Source organism: Typopeltis vanoorti, chromosome 7 (assembly GCF_054136105.1).
Source record: "Typopeltis vanoorti isolate ZY-2024b chromosome 7, IOZ_Tvanoo_1.0, whole genome shotgun sequence".
NCBI lineage: Eukaryota > Metazoa > Arthropoda > Arachnida > Uropygi > Thelyphonidae > Typopeltis > Typopeltis vanoorti.
Window position 1 is genome coordinate 57,388,559 of NC_143555.1, and position 17,817 is coordinate 57,406,375.

Below are 17,817 nucleotides of genomic sequence, written 5' to 3' on the forward strand. Positions count from 1 at the left end.
TTCCTGGAAAGCATAATGTAGTTGCTGACTACCTTTCCAGAGCACTAGATGAAGAGACAAGAGAGAGAGAACTCAGATTGTGAGGAAGGAAACATCGAATTAATAAAGACAGGAAGGGGAACAAGAAAACCACAAAAACCAACCCCACCTCCAGAATTGGGACAAGTCGTCCATAAGGGAAGCTCAAAAGGAAGACCCAATATGGGGAGAAATTTATCTACAGATCCAAAAAGGAAATGGAGTTTTGGAAGAACATTCCTTCCTGCAATCCCTATTCATAGATGGTGATGGTCTTCTGTTGGCAAAACAAGACATCAATGGACGTTGGAAAAATAAAATAGTAGCTCCCACGATAATGATCCCCTGGATACTGCATTCCTTTCACAATGCAGGTTTGGCAGGTCACTAGGGTTTTTTTCAGAACTTGGAACAGAATAAAAGATAGGTATGTGTGGAAAAGAATGAGAAGAGATGTCGAAGCCTGTGTATCTTCATGTATATTGTGTCAACATAAGTCAGGTAACAGAAAAAAGGTTCCCCTCCAGCCCTTTCCTATTCCATTTCAAGCTGTGGCAATGGACATCATAGGGCCCCCTCCCAACCACATTGAAAGGAAACCAATATATACTAGTGGTAATTGATGTCTAGATTTCCCGAGGCTACTGCTATGAAGGACCAAACTGCCCAAACAGTGGCAAATAAATTCTTTGAGCTGATAATTTCAAGATACGAAACCTCCCATCACCATCTATGATCAGCTGAAGTCATGCTTCAGTTATGTAAATTATTGAAAATACAGAAACTGTTCACCACTCCCTACCATCCTCAAGGAAATGGGATGTGTGAGAGAATGAATCGAACTCTAAAGCAAACCCTATCTAAACTTGCAGATGGTCAATTAACTGATTGGGACAACTTCCTCTCACACATCCTCTTCGCCTGTAGAACAGCATTATGCTCTGCTATAAAGGAGGCTCCCGCAGTGGTCCTATACAGGTTTGAACCCCCTTTCCCTCATGACTTTAAAGACTCGAAAGCTAGTTCTGGTTTCCTTGACATAGACGAGTATCTTAACAACCTGATATATGAGAATAGAGTTGCATATGACCTTGTGGCAGAAGCCAGTCAGAATAGCTCACAAAAAGCCAGAGCTTATGCTAATAAGATAAGAAGGTATAAGGAGCTAAAGCCTGAGAACCTCGTGTTTCTAGAACAGCAGCCCAGCAATAAGAGAGGGGAGAAATTTGGTAAAGGTGCTGCAGGCCCTTATGAGATAGTTGATAAAACATCCCCTGTAAACTATACAATAAAAGAAATATCGGGACAAAAAAGAACCATAGTTGTCCATTCAGAGAGATTGAAATTAATTAAAAATAGGCTAGCTCGTCTGGTCTGCCTGGGAGATCCCACTGAAAAGGTATGGGGTAGAAAAAGAAATTATCAAGGAGCGAGTGAATTTGGAAGAAATAACTTGGTATCAGGACAACAAAAAACGAAACAACCTAGATGCATAGTCAAAAGCCTAAGGAAGGATTCATATACTGAAGAAAACCCCCCAGATTACCAATATAGAAGATATACTACACTCAAGCGTGAAAACAGTAGGGATCTAAGTAAGGAAGGGGAAGAAAATATACGCTATAGAAAACACAGGAAGGAATTTCATCCAAACGAGATATAACCTAAGACCCAGAAAAAAATAGTAGAAAAAAAGTAGTCTGAATCCTCTGCAGGAGTGACCTGTGTGAAAAATTTCTTTTGAGAAAAAATTTTTCAGAGGAAGAGTAAGCCTTTGTTGGATTCTGAATGAAGAGAAATGGAAATTGTTAATATATCATTCAGAGTCCAATTATAGATAACAGCAATACATAGTAAGCTTCTCTTTAGGAGAAAATAAAAGATGACTGATAGGTTGGAAAGCAGCTATAAGCTAAAATTTCAGAGAACTTTTAAAACCTTTTTTTGCGGTGTCAGTTAAATATATCTTTTTCTTCCCCAAATTCCATCAGAAACATTGAGAGTCTGTTAATGCGTTTTGCACTGGTTTCGTATCCTTGCTATTGGTTTTAGTTCAGCAAAACTCTTCTTCTTCTTTTCACATTCCATTACTCGATTTTCTCCATGTATTTTTAGGACAGCCAGGCTTGCTCTTTTCTTGTGAAGTCCATTCCAGGACTGTATGACAGATTTCTTGATGATCTTTTCTGAGTGAGTGAGTGTGTGTGTGCATCCGTCTGTCCATCCATCCATCTAAATTTTCATTTCTGATTTGTTCTTTTCCAGAGGCCTTCATTAGTAATAATTTGTGGCCACCAATATCAAAGTATACTCTGCAGACATCAATTTAGGAATATTTGCAGTTCCTTCAAAACCAACCACATTTCACATCCATATAAAAGAAGTGATTTAATATATGCATTAAATATAATATTTTTCATTTTTCATACTCTACTAAGTTTAGCAAATCTTGTTTTTTTTTTGAATCCTTATATCAACATCTCTAGTTGCTCTATCTGTAGATAAAACACTGCCAAGATATGTAAAACTTGAAAGAGCTTTAATTTTTTCAATTTCAACTGTACTTAGTACTTTTTTTGATCCCACTGATTCTCATTTCTTTCATGTTGTTTGTATTTATTTTCAAACTAACTTGCAAGAAGACATTCTTGTACTCCAGATATAGTTTGAAAAGATTGTGACAAATATCCATTATACAGCATTTGGCATTAGAATTTATTATACCCTTCCTTTCTGAGGTCTATTTTCTGTTGAATTCCTTAATTTTGAAGTGCACCCCACACACATTATCTCTAGCAATGGTACCGAAGTAGCTTTTTCATAATCCACAAACAGCAAATATAGAGGAGATTTAAATTCACCCAACTGTTCAATTATTATTCTTAAGGTATTAATGTGGTCTATATGTGATCTGTATAGATTGTGGAAAAAGCTCTAAATAAAAATAAAAGTGTTTATACATGATTTGTTGACTTTCAGAAAGCATTTAATAGTATAGATCAGAAAGTGGCATGGGCTGTACTTAATCTTATAGTGGATAGAAACCTGATATCTTTCTTGCAGAACATCAGTGATAATGCAGAGGCTGCTGTAAGAAATTGTGGAGAAATAGGAAGATGGTTTTGGACAACTAGAGGCAGGAGACAAGAAGATCCAATATCTCCAAGCTTCATTATCATGCTTTTGGAAAGAACAATGGATATCATAAAGATAATGTAAGGGGAATTTCAATTCAAGGCTTTCTTGAATTGAAATTGAAGAAGATGAAGAGGAACTAAAAAGAACAGTGCTGAAGTTAAGTGAAGAAGGAAAGAGATATTGGCTGATAATGAACATTGATAAAACAAAAACAATGATATTTAGATAGAAGAGAAAGAAAAAGTAAATAAAGGTCAATGGACAACAGCTGAAAGAGGTTATGAACTTCACATACCCAGGCAGCAACATGATTGCATAATTTAAGCTGTAAAAAAGAGATAAGATCTTGGATAACAAAGCTAAAGTAAACCTACAGCAATGAACAATATGGAAAAGTAAATCAGTGAGCCTTCCCATAAAGCTATGAGACTGCTGGAAATGCATATTCTCATGTGTTCTCTGTGGTTGTGAGGCATGTATAACGGTCGAGACGAATATTGGCTTTTGAAAGAACATGTTACAGAAAGATTCTACAAATTGGATGGGTGCAAAAAGTAACAAATGAAGAACTGTATCACAAAGTAAACTGCAAGGAAAATCTAATGCAGAAAATAATTCAAAGGAAACTAAGTTTTTTGGACGCATCTGCAGAATGGATAACAGTAGAAAGATCAAAACCTCAATGCTTAGTACATTGGATGGTATGAACAGAAGAGGATGCCAAGGATTTGAGTCACCTGGTAATAAACAGAAATGGCCAAACAAGCATCATACACCAATGGGCATTTTACCCATGGATGAATGGAAAATGATGATGATTATGATGATACATGATCTATTTGGCCTAAAACTAGACTGTTCTCTTCTCATGTCCTCATCTAAAATCTTAGTGTCTTGAAAGAATAATTTTTCTGAAAATTTTGCTAATAACAGAAAGCAGGTTTACGTCTCTCCAATTATTACAATTTCCCCAATCTCCTTTCGTTGCCATTTTTATATTATCTCTGTATTCCAATCACTAGGGAATGTCTTTTTCCCAAATATCTTTGAATAGTGGGTGGAGCATATCTGTGATAGTTGAGATGTCGGTTTTTAAAACCAATGCAGTGATACCATCATGTCCTCAGCATTCTCATTTTTCATTTCTTTAATAGCCTTTTTTTATCTCCAATTTCAATGGTGAGCCAGTATCAATTTTTAATCCATCTACTCCTATTTTTTAGTTCTGCTGTGTGTATTCTATCTGCATATCGAGCCTCTGTAGCTCAGTACTATAGACGAAGCCCTTTGGTAGGAAAGCCCTGGGTTCGATTCCCGTCAGTAATGTGAGGAACCTTTATCTGGTCTCTTTCGACTAAAGGTGAAGCTGGTCTAATACAGAGGTAGGGTTTTTTTTCACCCAAAAACTGAGGTTTTTCGTCCCCCAGAACAGGCAAACTGGCCCATGAATATACATCCATCTACAGACCTAGGAGGCATAGGGCTAACCACCTTATCCTTGATACGGTAGCAGTTAAACGTAGAAAAAATCCTCGGCACCACAAGGTAAAAGTGGAGGAAAGGAATAAGAATAAATAATCTGCAAATCTGCTATAATTTAAAATTTGACTGAAATGTCTCCACCATTTTCCAGTTGTTCTCCTATTGACAGTAGAATTTTTCCATTGAGATCCTTCATTGGGATGGTTTTTCCAGAAAGTCCTCTTATAGTACTGTATAACTCTACTATTATGCTTGTCCGCAGCTTGTTGTGCCCTCGGTGCCAGTTCTTCAAACCGTTGCCGTTTTATCTCTTCCAGCACTTCTCTCAACTTTTTTTTTTATTTAAAGTATTACATACATATATATATATATATATATATATATATATAATATTCAGCCTGTTTTCTACTCACTACAGAGTAGAAAACAGGCTGATGGGACTGCGATGGGAGAGTAAAGGCCTCTCCCATCGCAGGAGGGTTGGGTCTACTACCCCGCAATGGTGACCCAGTCCATCTTGGGGAAGTGTTTATTCACTTGTATGAATGAATGTGAAGGTGGAAGACAATCACAAACATCCATGCCTAGGCAGGATTTGAACCCACGGCCTTTTGGCTGGCATATAAAAATATGTATGTAGTTCATTTTCCTTTTGGAGAGTATTTCTTGCACACAATTTCAGCTTTTTTTTTTAATTTTTTATTTCATCCACTGGTCTGCAAGTTTCTGCTGAAACCATTCTTCTTTCTTTTGGCATATCATTAAGGACTTTTTATTTTTTTACTTTTTTTTCCATTTAGCCCCTATATTATCACCTAGGATAAGAGGAATAATATCACCTATATTATTCCTCATATCCTCTCCTTCATCAGAATTAATATTCATAATTGCCCTTAACTTTATTTTAAACTCGTACAGACTTCAGCATTTTGTAATTTAATTTAGTAATATCACATTTGCATCGATTAACTGTTTTCCCCTTGTGATTTTTTTTTCAGATATATAACTACATAAATCAAATATCAGCACTTTTTATATCAGACATTTAATAATGTTTTCTCACACTTTTGGCTGATGGCAATGTGATCTACTTGATTCTATCTTTTGCCATCTGGTGACACCTAGGTTACTTAATATATTCCCTTATGCTGGAAGATTGTGCTATCTATTACTAAGTTATATTTGTCACACAGTTCTACCAATAATTCACCATTTACATTTCTCTCTCTCCTAAACTATGCTTACCCGTTACATTCTCCAGCCCCTCATTATTTGTAGCAACTTTAGCATTGAAGTCCCTTGTGTCATCATCAAGGTCTTATGAAGCTGACTGCAGAATACTTCTTTTTCTTCAAAGGGTACATGCTCAGTTGGGGTATAGCACTGAACAGCTCTTAGCCTTCTAAATTTAGTTTTAAGATCTAATATTATTATTTATTCTGAAACTGGTTCCCACATCTTATATTTGTTCATCACCTTTCTTAATTGTGCTAGTTTTCCTGTTTGACAGTGTTTTAACATTCCATTGGTGATTCATGTCCTAATTTCCCAAGCTTTAGTTACTACCAAGGAGTCCATCCAATTTCTGCATTTATCTGACTGGAAAATAATATTTACAGTTTTGGATGCTTGTGAGTTGTTAGCCCACAGAGTTCCTATTCTGGTGTTAAGCCTGCTATCCCAGCATCTGAACATGCATTTTATACACAGCCATTTCCTCTCATGCAGATGTTTCAGTTGTTGGTGATAGCAGGTTCTATCACAAGAAGGTGAGGGTGGTATCTGAGTAGGAGATGCTATATGATACATAATATTATTATTAATCAGGCCTCCATGGAGTCAAGAGACTCATCATGGGAGGACCTTCCAAGGAAACACAAAGTCTATCATACCACTCCTTGAACTCATTGACCATTCTTGCTCTCAACACTCTATCAGGTAATGCATTCCATTGTTCAACCACCCTCCACACAAAGAAACCACTCCTCACCCTCTTGCCCACCTGGAAATTACGAAAGCTGTCTTTCGTAACTTCCAGGGATGGCCCCCTTGTCATTTCTCCTTCCCGCTGTTCCACCAAGTGAAAGAACTTCCCAGTGTCAACCCTCTAACTGCCTCTCAACAGTTTAAAAGTCTCAATCATATCACCTCTCCTTCTATCCACCAAAGTCAGCAGTACACATTCCCTGAGCCAATCCTCATAACTAACATTGTACAGTCCTGAAACCATCTTTGTTATCTGTACCCTTTCCACAGTTAATTTATACCCTTCAAATCCTGAGGGCCAAATGTGAGAACAATAGTCTGTGGTCTTATCAGTCTTATACAATGGAATGATAACTCTTATCTCTGCAGGTTAGCGTCCTTCTCAGTATGCAGCAATCCTCTGGGTTACCTTCACCACTTTTGCAACCCCTACTTCCTCCAGTACAGCTCCTCCAATTGAGTATGCAGCCTCCCATCGATATATCCCAAACTTAAAGACTTTACATTTTGCTACATTAAACCGATACCCCCATTCATTTGCCCATCTGTCCACTTTATTCAAATCCTCTTGAAGGGCTGCCACATCTGCACTATTACTAATAACCCTGCCCAGAGCTTCACATCATCTGCAAACAACTGAATATTCCCTTGCAATCCATTGACAATGTCAGTGATATAAAGGTTAAACAATATAGGTCCCAGTACTGAGCCCTGTGAAACCACACTTATAACCTTCTGCCCCCCCCCCCCCTTGATATTGTCCCACCATACACAATTCTCTCTGATACCTATCAGACAGCCAATCATAAATCGAGTTGACTAACTCAACATCTAAACCCATGTGCCGCAACTTAAATATCAGCTTATCACGTGACGACCTGTCAAATGCCTTTGCAAAATCCAAAAAAATGACAGTATATGCCTTTCCCTCATCAATTGCTCTTGTCACTTTATTATAAAAGGCAATCATATTACTAAAGCAAGGGCACCCCTTAACAAATCCATGTTGATTCTCACAGATAACATTACCCTCATTTGTCCAGCAATGTATATAGTCGCTCATTAATTTCTCCAAGACCTTAACAACTACTGATGACACACAAACTGACCTATAATTAGACACTTCCAGTCTGCTACCGCCGTTATGCAATGGCACTATCTTACCTTCCTTCCATTCCCTGGGTACCTTTCCCATAGTCAGACTTTTGTTGAAAAGTCAGGTCAATGGAGCTGTCAGTTCTTTAGCACATTCTGTCAAAACCCTTGGTGAAATACCATCCAATCCCCTACCCCCCCCCCCCCAGCTTTACTGACATCCAGAGTACTCAGTATTTGAAACATACTCTCCTCTTGCACCTCTAAATCCTGAACCTGCCCTATCCTTCTAGTATTAAAACCTTCTTTTCCAGGATGAAATACTCCAATAAAGTGCTCATTGAACAACTCCACTATGTCCTCTGCATCACTCACTCTATTCCCATTTTTATCCCACAATGTCGTTCTTCCACAATCATTTCTCCTACTAATGGCCACATAGCTACAAAATTCCCTAGGATTTTCTTTGGGTCCTAATGCCAATCTCTTCTCATATTCCAATTTTTCCTTCCTCAGCATATTAGTCACTCTCCTGGCCTCAGTCTTATATTCCTCATTCATCTGCTCTCCACCCCTCTCCTTGTATCTCTTCCATAATCTCTTTTTCACCTGCAGATCCTGTTTGTCATCCACTTTACACCAAATTGTGTTCTCTTCTTACACTCGTGGAATACAGCTTAGTATTGCTGCTAACAAATAATTCTTTACAATTTCCCAAGCACTAATGATATTCCGCCCTTCCAATTCCTCCCTCCATGGAACTGTCCCAAGTTGATATCTAAGACTATTATAATCACCCGCTTTATAATTCCGCATACATTTCCCTTTTCTTTGATATTCCTGCATGTCTATTCATCTTTCAAGTCAAAACCACATGGTCACACTCTGCAACTTGGGGGGGGGGGGGATATCATCTCAGTTATTATCAGCTCCTGATGCTATGACCAAATCCAAAACTCTTGAACCTCTTGTTCTCTCTATTACATGTTGCCTAAGACATTTGTCCCTCAAGAATACTAGAAATTCCATCCCCTTATTACTACATGCATTTTCCTCTTCCCAGCTTATACTACTGTAGTTAAAATCTCCCATAACAATCATTCTTCTTGCACTTGCCAAGCTCAACTGCCTAAACATCTCCTGCTTCCCCACCCTCTGTGTTCCTTGGCTTGTAGCACCACCCCACTAAATATCCTGTCTTGCCTACCTCTACCTCACACCATATGCTTTCAAAACCATTAGTATCACTGCCTTCTAAAGTTTCTACTCTTACAGGACATGTCATCACTTATCATAAGCAGTACTCCACCACTGCATTTTCCCTTCCTATCCTGCCAAAAAATGCTGTACCCTGCTACTTCTATTCCTGTTATTATATCATCATCCATCAACCACATCTCAAAGATCCCAATAATATTTGGCCAGGCTGATGCTATCAGTGCCACCAATTCATCTCCTAAAGCATAAAAATGTCACTGCTTCTATACCTGTCGTTATCTCCTCCAGAACCCATTGGACTGAACCCACATAAATCTTACCAGTGCTCTTGGTAAAATTTATGATAGTATACTTGAGAAATAGTTAAAAAAATTGTGGAAGGATAGTTTGGAGAAGATCAATCTGGATTCAGGTCAAACAGAGGTTGTCAGGAACAGATTTTCACTTTAAGAAAATAGTTGAGAAACCATGAGAATATAACAAGGTACAAAGAGGAAAGCTGTTCAAAATGAAGTTATATGGTGTAAATAGAACATTATATCAAGCAATACTTTGTCTATATTTGGGTTGTAAGTCAGCACAGGAAGATGGTTTGATGTTAAATCAGGTGTGAGACAAGGACATACATTATTTCCGCTGTTATTCTTCATCTATAAAAGATCAGATTACAAAAGGAAAGTAGCATTCATAAACCTCATATTAAAATTGGAGATGTCAATTTCAGCTCTTTACTTTATACAAATGACATTGTACTTCTAAATAAATCCAATTCAGGCCTGCAATATTTTCTGACTAAACTGAATGACTGTTATAATAAATTTGGTATGAAAATAGGCAGAAACATTAAAAACATTAGCTGTATCCTCAATGTAGAACTTATAGAACAAGTAAAACATTTCAACTATTTAGGCACAAACTTTTAGTGATGATGACAAATTAAATATGGAAACGGACAACAGAATTAGCAAAGAAGGTATGGTATGAAGTCAACTGAATTAATTTACATCAAATGGAGAGAATTGTTTCAAACACTAAAATAGTTGCATGCAAGATAGGTTCAAACAAATTTTAATTTATGAATCTGAGGGGGGGGGGTGATTAAGGGTCAAAGCTGTACAACTGAGAGGAGACCTCAACATAGCCTTTAAAAAATGCAGACAACCAACCCACCAGGGGGCTTCTGCCTATTGTCTAATCCTCACCTTCTCATGGTGCACTCTGTTGGGTATCTACATGGATACTGAACGAACGAAGATGGGCTGGCAATTTAGATAACCAAATTGTATTCTGATTGGCTTAAACCAAAATACAAAATGATGGTACAACATGACAAAATTTCATGTCAGTGAACCAGTGCGAACAGCGAAAAGTCTGCTACTGGAACAAATCTGAAAACACACCCCAACTCAACATCACCAGAGTTAAAGAAATGAAGCTAGCTGAGGAATTAGATAAGTACTAGATCGACATAATAGGGGTGACTGAAACAAAAAAGACAAAAACTGGTGAGATCTTTCTGAGCAATAAATACAAAATGTTATATTCAGGCGATGACAATCAAGGAAAAGGAGGAGTAGCCATAGTATTCAACACAAAATACGAGGCTAATTTGCTTGAATGGCAGGCAGTCTCAAGTAGAGAGATGTGGGCAAATATGAGAATGGGGAACTGTACAATGAGACTTATTTGTGTCTATGGTCCCACAGAAGGTTCTACTAAGGTAGAAATGGAGGCATTTTTTCAGGCTTTAGAGAAAGCTACTGACACAATGAAAAAGGAAAAGTTGGTCCTTGTTGGGGATCTAAATAGAAGAGTAGGAAGTGATTGTGAGACATACAAAAATATTTTGGGAAAATTTCGAGAAAAGAGCAAAGCTAATAATAATGGCAAATACCTGTTGGATTTCTGTTCAGAACATGGACTGGTTATTACTAACACCATGTTCCAACATAAAAATGTGCACAAATATACATGGACAGAAGAGGCAAAGAATAAGAAAAGTCTAATTGACTATGTTATTGTTGATAGTGATGTTTTCTCCCTGATGCAGGACACCAGAGTGTACAGAGGACTTGAAATTGGAAGTGATCACCATTTAGTCTTGAGCAGGATAAAATTGAATTTTATATTGAAAAGAAGAATATGTAAGAAAGTGTTAAAGAGAATAAAAGTTGAGCAGCTCTCAGATGTGAACTGTAGACTAAAATACACAAAGATTATTGAAGAAAAAATGAAAGAGTTTAAGAACAGGAACCAAACCTTGGAGATTCATTGGCAAGCCTTGAAGAAAACGCTGATTGATTCAGCCAGAGAGGCATGTGGTGAGGTTGTCTGCAAGGATAGAAAAATCAGAACTCCATGGTGGATGCAGGAAGTTAAAGAAGCGGTGAATGAAAAGAAGAAAGCATATCAAAAGTTTCTGGCAAATAAGTCAGTTTGTGCTCATAGAGAATACAGACACAAATGTAAGAAAGCTAAAAACTGTGTGAAACTAGCTAAACAAAAGTCATGGGAGGACTTTGGCAAGAACATAGAAAATAAATATCAAGACGGTGATAAGATATTCTGGAGGTTGTTGAAGAAACTTAGAAAGGGAGAAAAGATGTAAAAGGAGTTAGAAAAGATAAAGGTGACATGAAAATGGAAGAAAAAGATATCCTTGAAGTATGGAGTAATTACTTCGAAAAATTGCTGAATGAAACAAGCAGTGATAGCACAGTGGTAAAAAACACTCAACAGGCATACAGTGAGTAATACATATCCATATCTGAAGTAGAAAAAGCCATCGAAGGCTTGAAATGTGGAAAGGCAGCAGGAGTAGATGATATTTGACCAGAAATGCTGAAGTATGGTGGCTGCACTACATAGTTCAGAAGGCCTGGACAGAGGGGACAAATTCCTGATGATTGGAGTAGCGTTCTCATAGTACCCATATATAAAATGGGAAATAAAACTGAATGTGAGAATTACAGAGGTATTTCCCTACTGAGTTTCCCAGTAAGATTTATGCAAGTATACTTGAGAAATGGTTGAGAAATTTATGGAAGAAAAGCTTGATAAAGAACAAGCTGGATTCAGGTCAAATAGAGGCTGTCAGGATCAGATCTTCACTTTACGACAAATAGTTGAGATATCATGGGAATATAACAAAGATCTGTATTTAAGTTTTGTCGATCTGGAAAAGGCATATGACAAGGTGCCAAGAGAGAAGCTATTCAATACACTACAGTTATATGGTGCCAATTGGGCATTATATCAAGCAATACTTAATCTTTATTTGAGTTGTAAGTCAGCAGTTAGAATTGAAGGAAGTACAGTAAGATGATTTAATGTTAAATCTGGAGTGAGACATTATCCCATCTGTTATTCATTATCTAATATGGATCACATTATGAAGGAAAGTGGTATTAAACATGATATCAAAACTGGAGACGTTAATGTCAGCTCTTTGCTTTATGCGGACGATATTATACTTTTAAATAAATCCGCTACAAGTCTGCAAGATTCCCTGACTAAATTGAATAACTGTTGTTATAGATATAGTATGAAGGTCAGCAATAAAAAGACAAAGACAATGAAAATAGGCAGAATCGTTGAAAATGTCAACTGTGTTGTGAATGGAGAACCTGTGGAACAAGTAAAACATTTCAGCTACTTAGGCACGATTTTTAGTGAAGATGGTAAATTAAATATGGAAATAGAGAACAGAATCAACAAAGCTGGTATGGTAGGAAGTCAACTGAATAAATTCATATGGAATAAGAGAGAAATATTAAGAGCTAATCTCACATGGTATTGTCACTTAAACAGAATAGGAGCGAAAGATGAGAAAAACAAGCATCCTTTGCCAGGATGGAGTTATTACAGTAAAAGGTGCCTTAGAATATAGAACTATAAGAACCGATAACATTGGAGTCTTGGCAGATAAATTGATTTGGAGGAAAATTGTCAACAGGAGGTTAGTGCTACATGAAAAGTTACTTTGTACACATTCCTGAGTATACATGTTTTAAGGGATGAAAAACTTCAGTTACCGGGAGGAAAAAACCTCAACCTGCGTATGAGATTGGCTAACTCACCTTTGGTCGAAAAAGACCAGATAAAGGTTCCTCACATCACTGACAGGAATCGAACCCAGGTCTTTCCAACCAAAGGGCTTCGTCTATACTGACTAAGCTACGGAGGCTCAAAGGACGAAATAATAAAATATATATTCACAATTTTTGACCTTTCCAATTTAATTATTAAATCCATATTCCAAAATGATTAAACATATGAGAAGTTCAGATGCAATGAATATCTGAACAGTTTTCTATAGGTGAGTTTTATTCATGTCAGGGACCAAATCCTTAGTCATCATAATAATAATACAAAAATTGTCTAAAGCAGCATTTCTCAAAGTGTGGTCTGCAAGGTCAATCAAAACTAATTTGATAATAATATTAAGACATTATTTGAAAATATAGTTATTTTTCATAAAAAATATGATATTCATGTTAACATCTAATATGCATATTATTATTTTTAAATGAATTAATTAATATTTTAAAAATTTATTGGTTTGAATTTCTAATGAGTAAATATATATAGATATGGTATGGTGCAAAAGAAAAGTATTGAACTTTACTACACAATATATTATTGTAGTTAGTCAGTACTGCTTTATTTTGCACTCATACTGTATAACCTACATAAACAACAAAAGCATTTTTTGGGGATCCTCAGTAATTTTTAAAAGTGTAAAGGGTCCTGAGACCAAAAAGTTTAAGGACCGCTGGTCTAAAACATTTTTCTGGAAATCAGATGGAAAAAAAAAACAGTAAAGAAGGAAAAGAAAACAGCCAGCTTAATACCATACATTCTTGTTTGTATCTGGACCAGTTACAAACAATGTAACTCTATTTACAGCTTTATATATATTCTGAAAATTAAACTTCCATTTACCATAAATCATTACAATTCATTAATCAAATTATTATACCATGACCTAACTACAAACTGCAACAGATATCTTAAAAAGTGATGGTCATCTATATACTAGATGTAAAGGAATAATGCCTGTCTCAAGAATCAATCTACAAGAAATAGGAATTAGAGCAAATGTTTATATATATACATATATAAAGTTGTAAAAATGCATGTCTAAACATCACAATGCAATATGGCCTTTGTGGTCCACACCGACCAACAAATCTTTATACATTGCACCTACAATATTACAACTTTATAATTAAAAAAAAAAACTTACAGGCCGAAGAGATGGTTTAATGATGTGAATCAAATAAGGTATAAGGTCTAATGTACAAGAAGATGAATTAATGAATCGCTTCACAAATGCTACCATTTCTTTGGTTATGGAGTCCACAATACTGATCATATTCTTTTTCTTGGTTTTATACTGGAAGAGCAAACAAACAGTATTATTTTATAAAATAATAGTTTAAATACTTGTTTCCAACAACTGGTTTTAGTAATTGGTCCATATTATTTTAAATTCATACCTTCAAAGAAAAGTGAAAGCTAACAATAAGGTGGACCAAGTAATAAAAAATATTTCATTCATATTATAGCTAAAGTATTATTATATGATCTTACTTATATCAAAGCCTCTTTATAAACTACATTAAGTGTTTTTTTCCTCCTCTAAAGCACATATGTGAAGAACTTTGCTACTGCTACTCATCCTAAAACAGGTGACATAAAGCTGCTCATATGAGAAACAAAAGGATCTGAAATTAATGCTTGCAATTTAGTGTTTGGCGATATGACTTTGTTAACTGCATTGTGAAGCATATGCTGACTGGAAACTATTTACGTGTTTAAATTCAAAGAGATAGCTGATTGAGAGATTAGGGGAATGCAGGGATGAAACCAGACCTGCCCTTTCTACAAATGGTCACTATCACAAATTCTATAACATTCATATGGAGGACTATGCAGTGGTAAGCAACTACCTGTAATTGCTTACCACTGCATAGTTAGCACTCTCAAGTTTCTCATCAGTATTAATGCCACAGTTTAGGCTGATTTTATGGGCAGTGACAGAAAACACATTGCTTCACTGCTTCATCCTGATAACACTATGGATTTGCAAGCCATTTCCTGTGATTCATAGTTATTGATCATTTGCACCTGGTCATTCATGAGGGTCAGTATGGCACACTCACAAAACTAAGAGCTTGGTTTATAAGAATTATTGTAATATCAGAACCCTCAGATGAATTCTGATGCAATGACCAAAATGATTAAGTAACCTAAGACATGGGCATCAGGGTTTCTTGGTGATGAGGAGGAGGTGGAGAGGATCCAGAAGCGAGTGACCAAGATGGCAGCAGGTCTTTGGAATGAACCTCAAAAGAACATGTTGAAGATTTGAGTTACAGAAACTAGTTGATAGGTGGAAAAAGGGGCATATGATTGAAACATACAAATTACTGAGGGATTTTTACAAGATTAATTCAGAGGAAGTTTTTCAAAACAGGTGTCCACTCATTCATTACTCACTTGGAGAGTAGTGAATGAGTGGAATAGGTTGAAAGAGTCTGTTGTGGGTGCCATGACTGTAAATGAGTTTAAAGCAAAGTTATGATAGATACTGTGCAAATGTTGGATAGTTATTGACATGATGTTTAGGGCCTCCCTCGATGAGCCTAAGGACTCCTTGGAATTGCCTGCAATAATAATAAAGATATCAAACATATTCTCAAGATTTCATCAAGATTGATTCAGTCATTTCTGCAAGATGCCTGAACAAACAGAAATCATTTCAACTTTATTGTCCCCACTAAATTTAAATTAAAGCAATATGAACTTCTAGGTAACATAATCTTAGAGAATTAGTGTCTTAAGTGTTATGATAATTTCCCTGCTATTAACTTATTAGGATTATTATGCGTTCATAAAACTCCTGAGGTTTACTGGCGAAAAACTGATCCACGTCTTTTGACAGCCTCCTCATTAGTGAAGGTTTTCCTGTTCAATTCTGCAATGATCAGAATAAGTGGTAATCGGAAGGTGCCAGGTCCGGTGAATACAAAGGATGAGGCAAAACATCCCAGCCAAGACGTAACAATTTACTCTGGGTTGTTAACGATGTGTCGGGTTTGGCATTGTCGTGGTGAAAGACAACTCCTTTCCGATTTGCCAATTCAGGACGTTTTGTGCTAATTGCACAGGCCAGTCGCGTTAACTGTGAGCAATAGAAATTGAATCAATTGTTCTGCCTGACAGTAACACTTCGTAGTGGACAACACCTTTATAATCCAACCACACACAGAGAGCATGATCTTCTTTGGGTGCAATCCCGCTTTCAAGGTTGTTTGCGGCGGTTCGCTCTTGTGCCCCCATGATCTTTTACGTACCACGTTATTGTACACAACCCATTCTTCATCTCCCGTAACCATCCACTTCAAAACTGTTCGTTTTCTTGGTGACGTCACAGCAAATCACAGATGGATATATGAGCAGTCATATTGGCCTCAGTCAATTCATGCGGCACATTGAGTTTTGAAACATATCCCAGCTTGTGCAAATAGTTTTCAACATTTGTATGGGATATGTTCAGCAATACTGCGGCAATCTCCCGCACTGTTTGTGACAGATTTTCGTTGACGATATCCTTCACAACACTCGAATCAGCCTTGGTCGGGCACGAGGCGCATCACTGATGTCGAAATCTCCAGAACGGAATTTGGCAAACCACTTTTGGAATATGCGTTCTGTTAAAGCACCATCCCCATATACGCTGCATATTTTTTTATGGGCCTCCACAGCTTGTTTGCCTTTGTTTTGAAATAAAAAAGCAAAATATGCCGGTAATGTACGTTATTTCCTTCCATTTCTAAAAATATGTTACACCCACATGCAACTGAAGTAGGCCAAACGAAAATTCACTGAATGGGTATATGAAATGTCGCCTTTCAACTGTGCAATAGCATTGCATAGTAGCTCAACAAAAAAACAAATGAATTTGTTAGACTACAGAGAGTGAGAACATAAGATCTAGTAGAAATAAATAAATGGCAGCAGTCAACCATTTACAATCTCACAAAGAACAAAAAAAGACAAAGCAGAGTTGCAAGAAGAGAAAATACAAAAAAAAAAAAGATTAAACAGCAACGCTGTCTGAAAAAAGAAGTCGACAATGGGCAGAGAAAATTAAAAACTTAGATATGAAACATAGTAGCAAGAAAGCCTGGCTCTTACTCAAAAAATCATCCAGTGACCCTACAACAGCAGCAACTGAAGTTAATATAAATGCAAATCAACTATCTCGGAATGGTAAACCACGTACCAAAGGAAAAATACCTAAAGATTACATTAAAAGTTAGGAATTCAGAAAATAATCTCTTTGAAGCACCATTTACTAAAGAGGACCTAGAAAATGCCCTAAAAGTCTTAAAAAAAGAGATCCTAAGGAATCTGGGAGAAAAGGCAACAGAGTGGTTATTAGAATTTTTCAACTTTTGTTGGAAATTTGTACATATATATTTTTTAAAATATATGTGTACACTCTGGCATTATTAAGGAGGATTAACAGTCACAAGTGTTGTGTTTAAAAATACCCCACACCAATGAGTTTAGTGAATGCAAATCAGGCTTCTTTCATACAGAGTTAATGCACCTATTCATCATGAAAGTACCTTGTCTGTAATAAAATGTATATGTTTCTAATAATTTAGGAATCTAATCTTTAAATGTTTATTACAATTACACTGATATTTCTATACATTTTCAAAGAAAAATGCTTATTTATTTTTTTCTTCGCTAGGATATCAAATGCAAGATCTCATACAAGAAAAGTAGTGAGTTGATAAAAATACAGTCAGTTTTCACTATAGTAAACTACTGAAAAAGTCCAACCAAAGCTCCATGGAAACA

General features: G+C 36.5%; 1 protein-coding gene across 1 annotated transcript in view; it reads right to left on the bottom strand.

Annotated features, from left to right (window-relative positions):
• cutlet (chromosome transmission fidelity protein 18 homolog) overlaps positions 1-17,817 on the bottom strand; it is a 347,064-nt gene that overhangs the window by 56,620 nt on the left and 272,627 nt on the right. Inside the window, exon 18 of the mRNA XM_090395883.1 lies at positions 14,186-14,335. Coding sequence (XP_090252009.1) covers positions 14,186-14,335 — 150 coding nt within the window. The remainder of the gene's footprint in view (positions 1-14,185; positions 14,336-17,817) is intronic.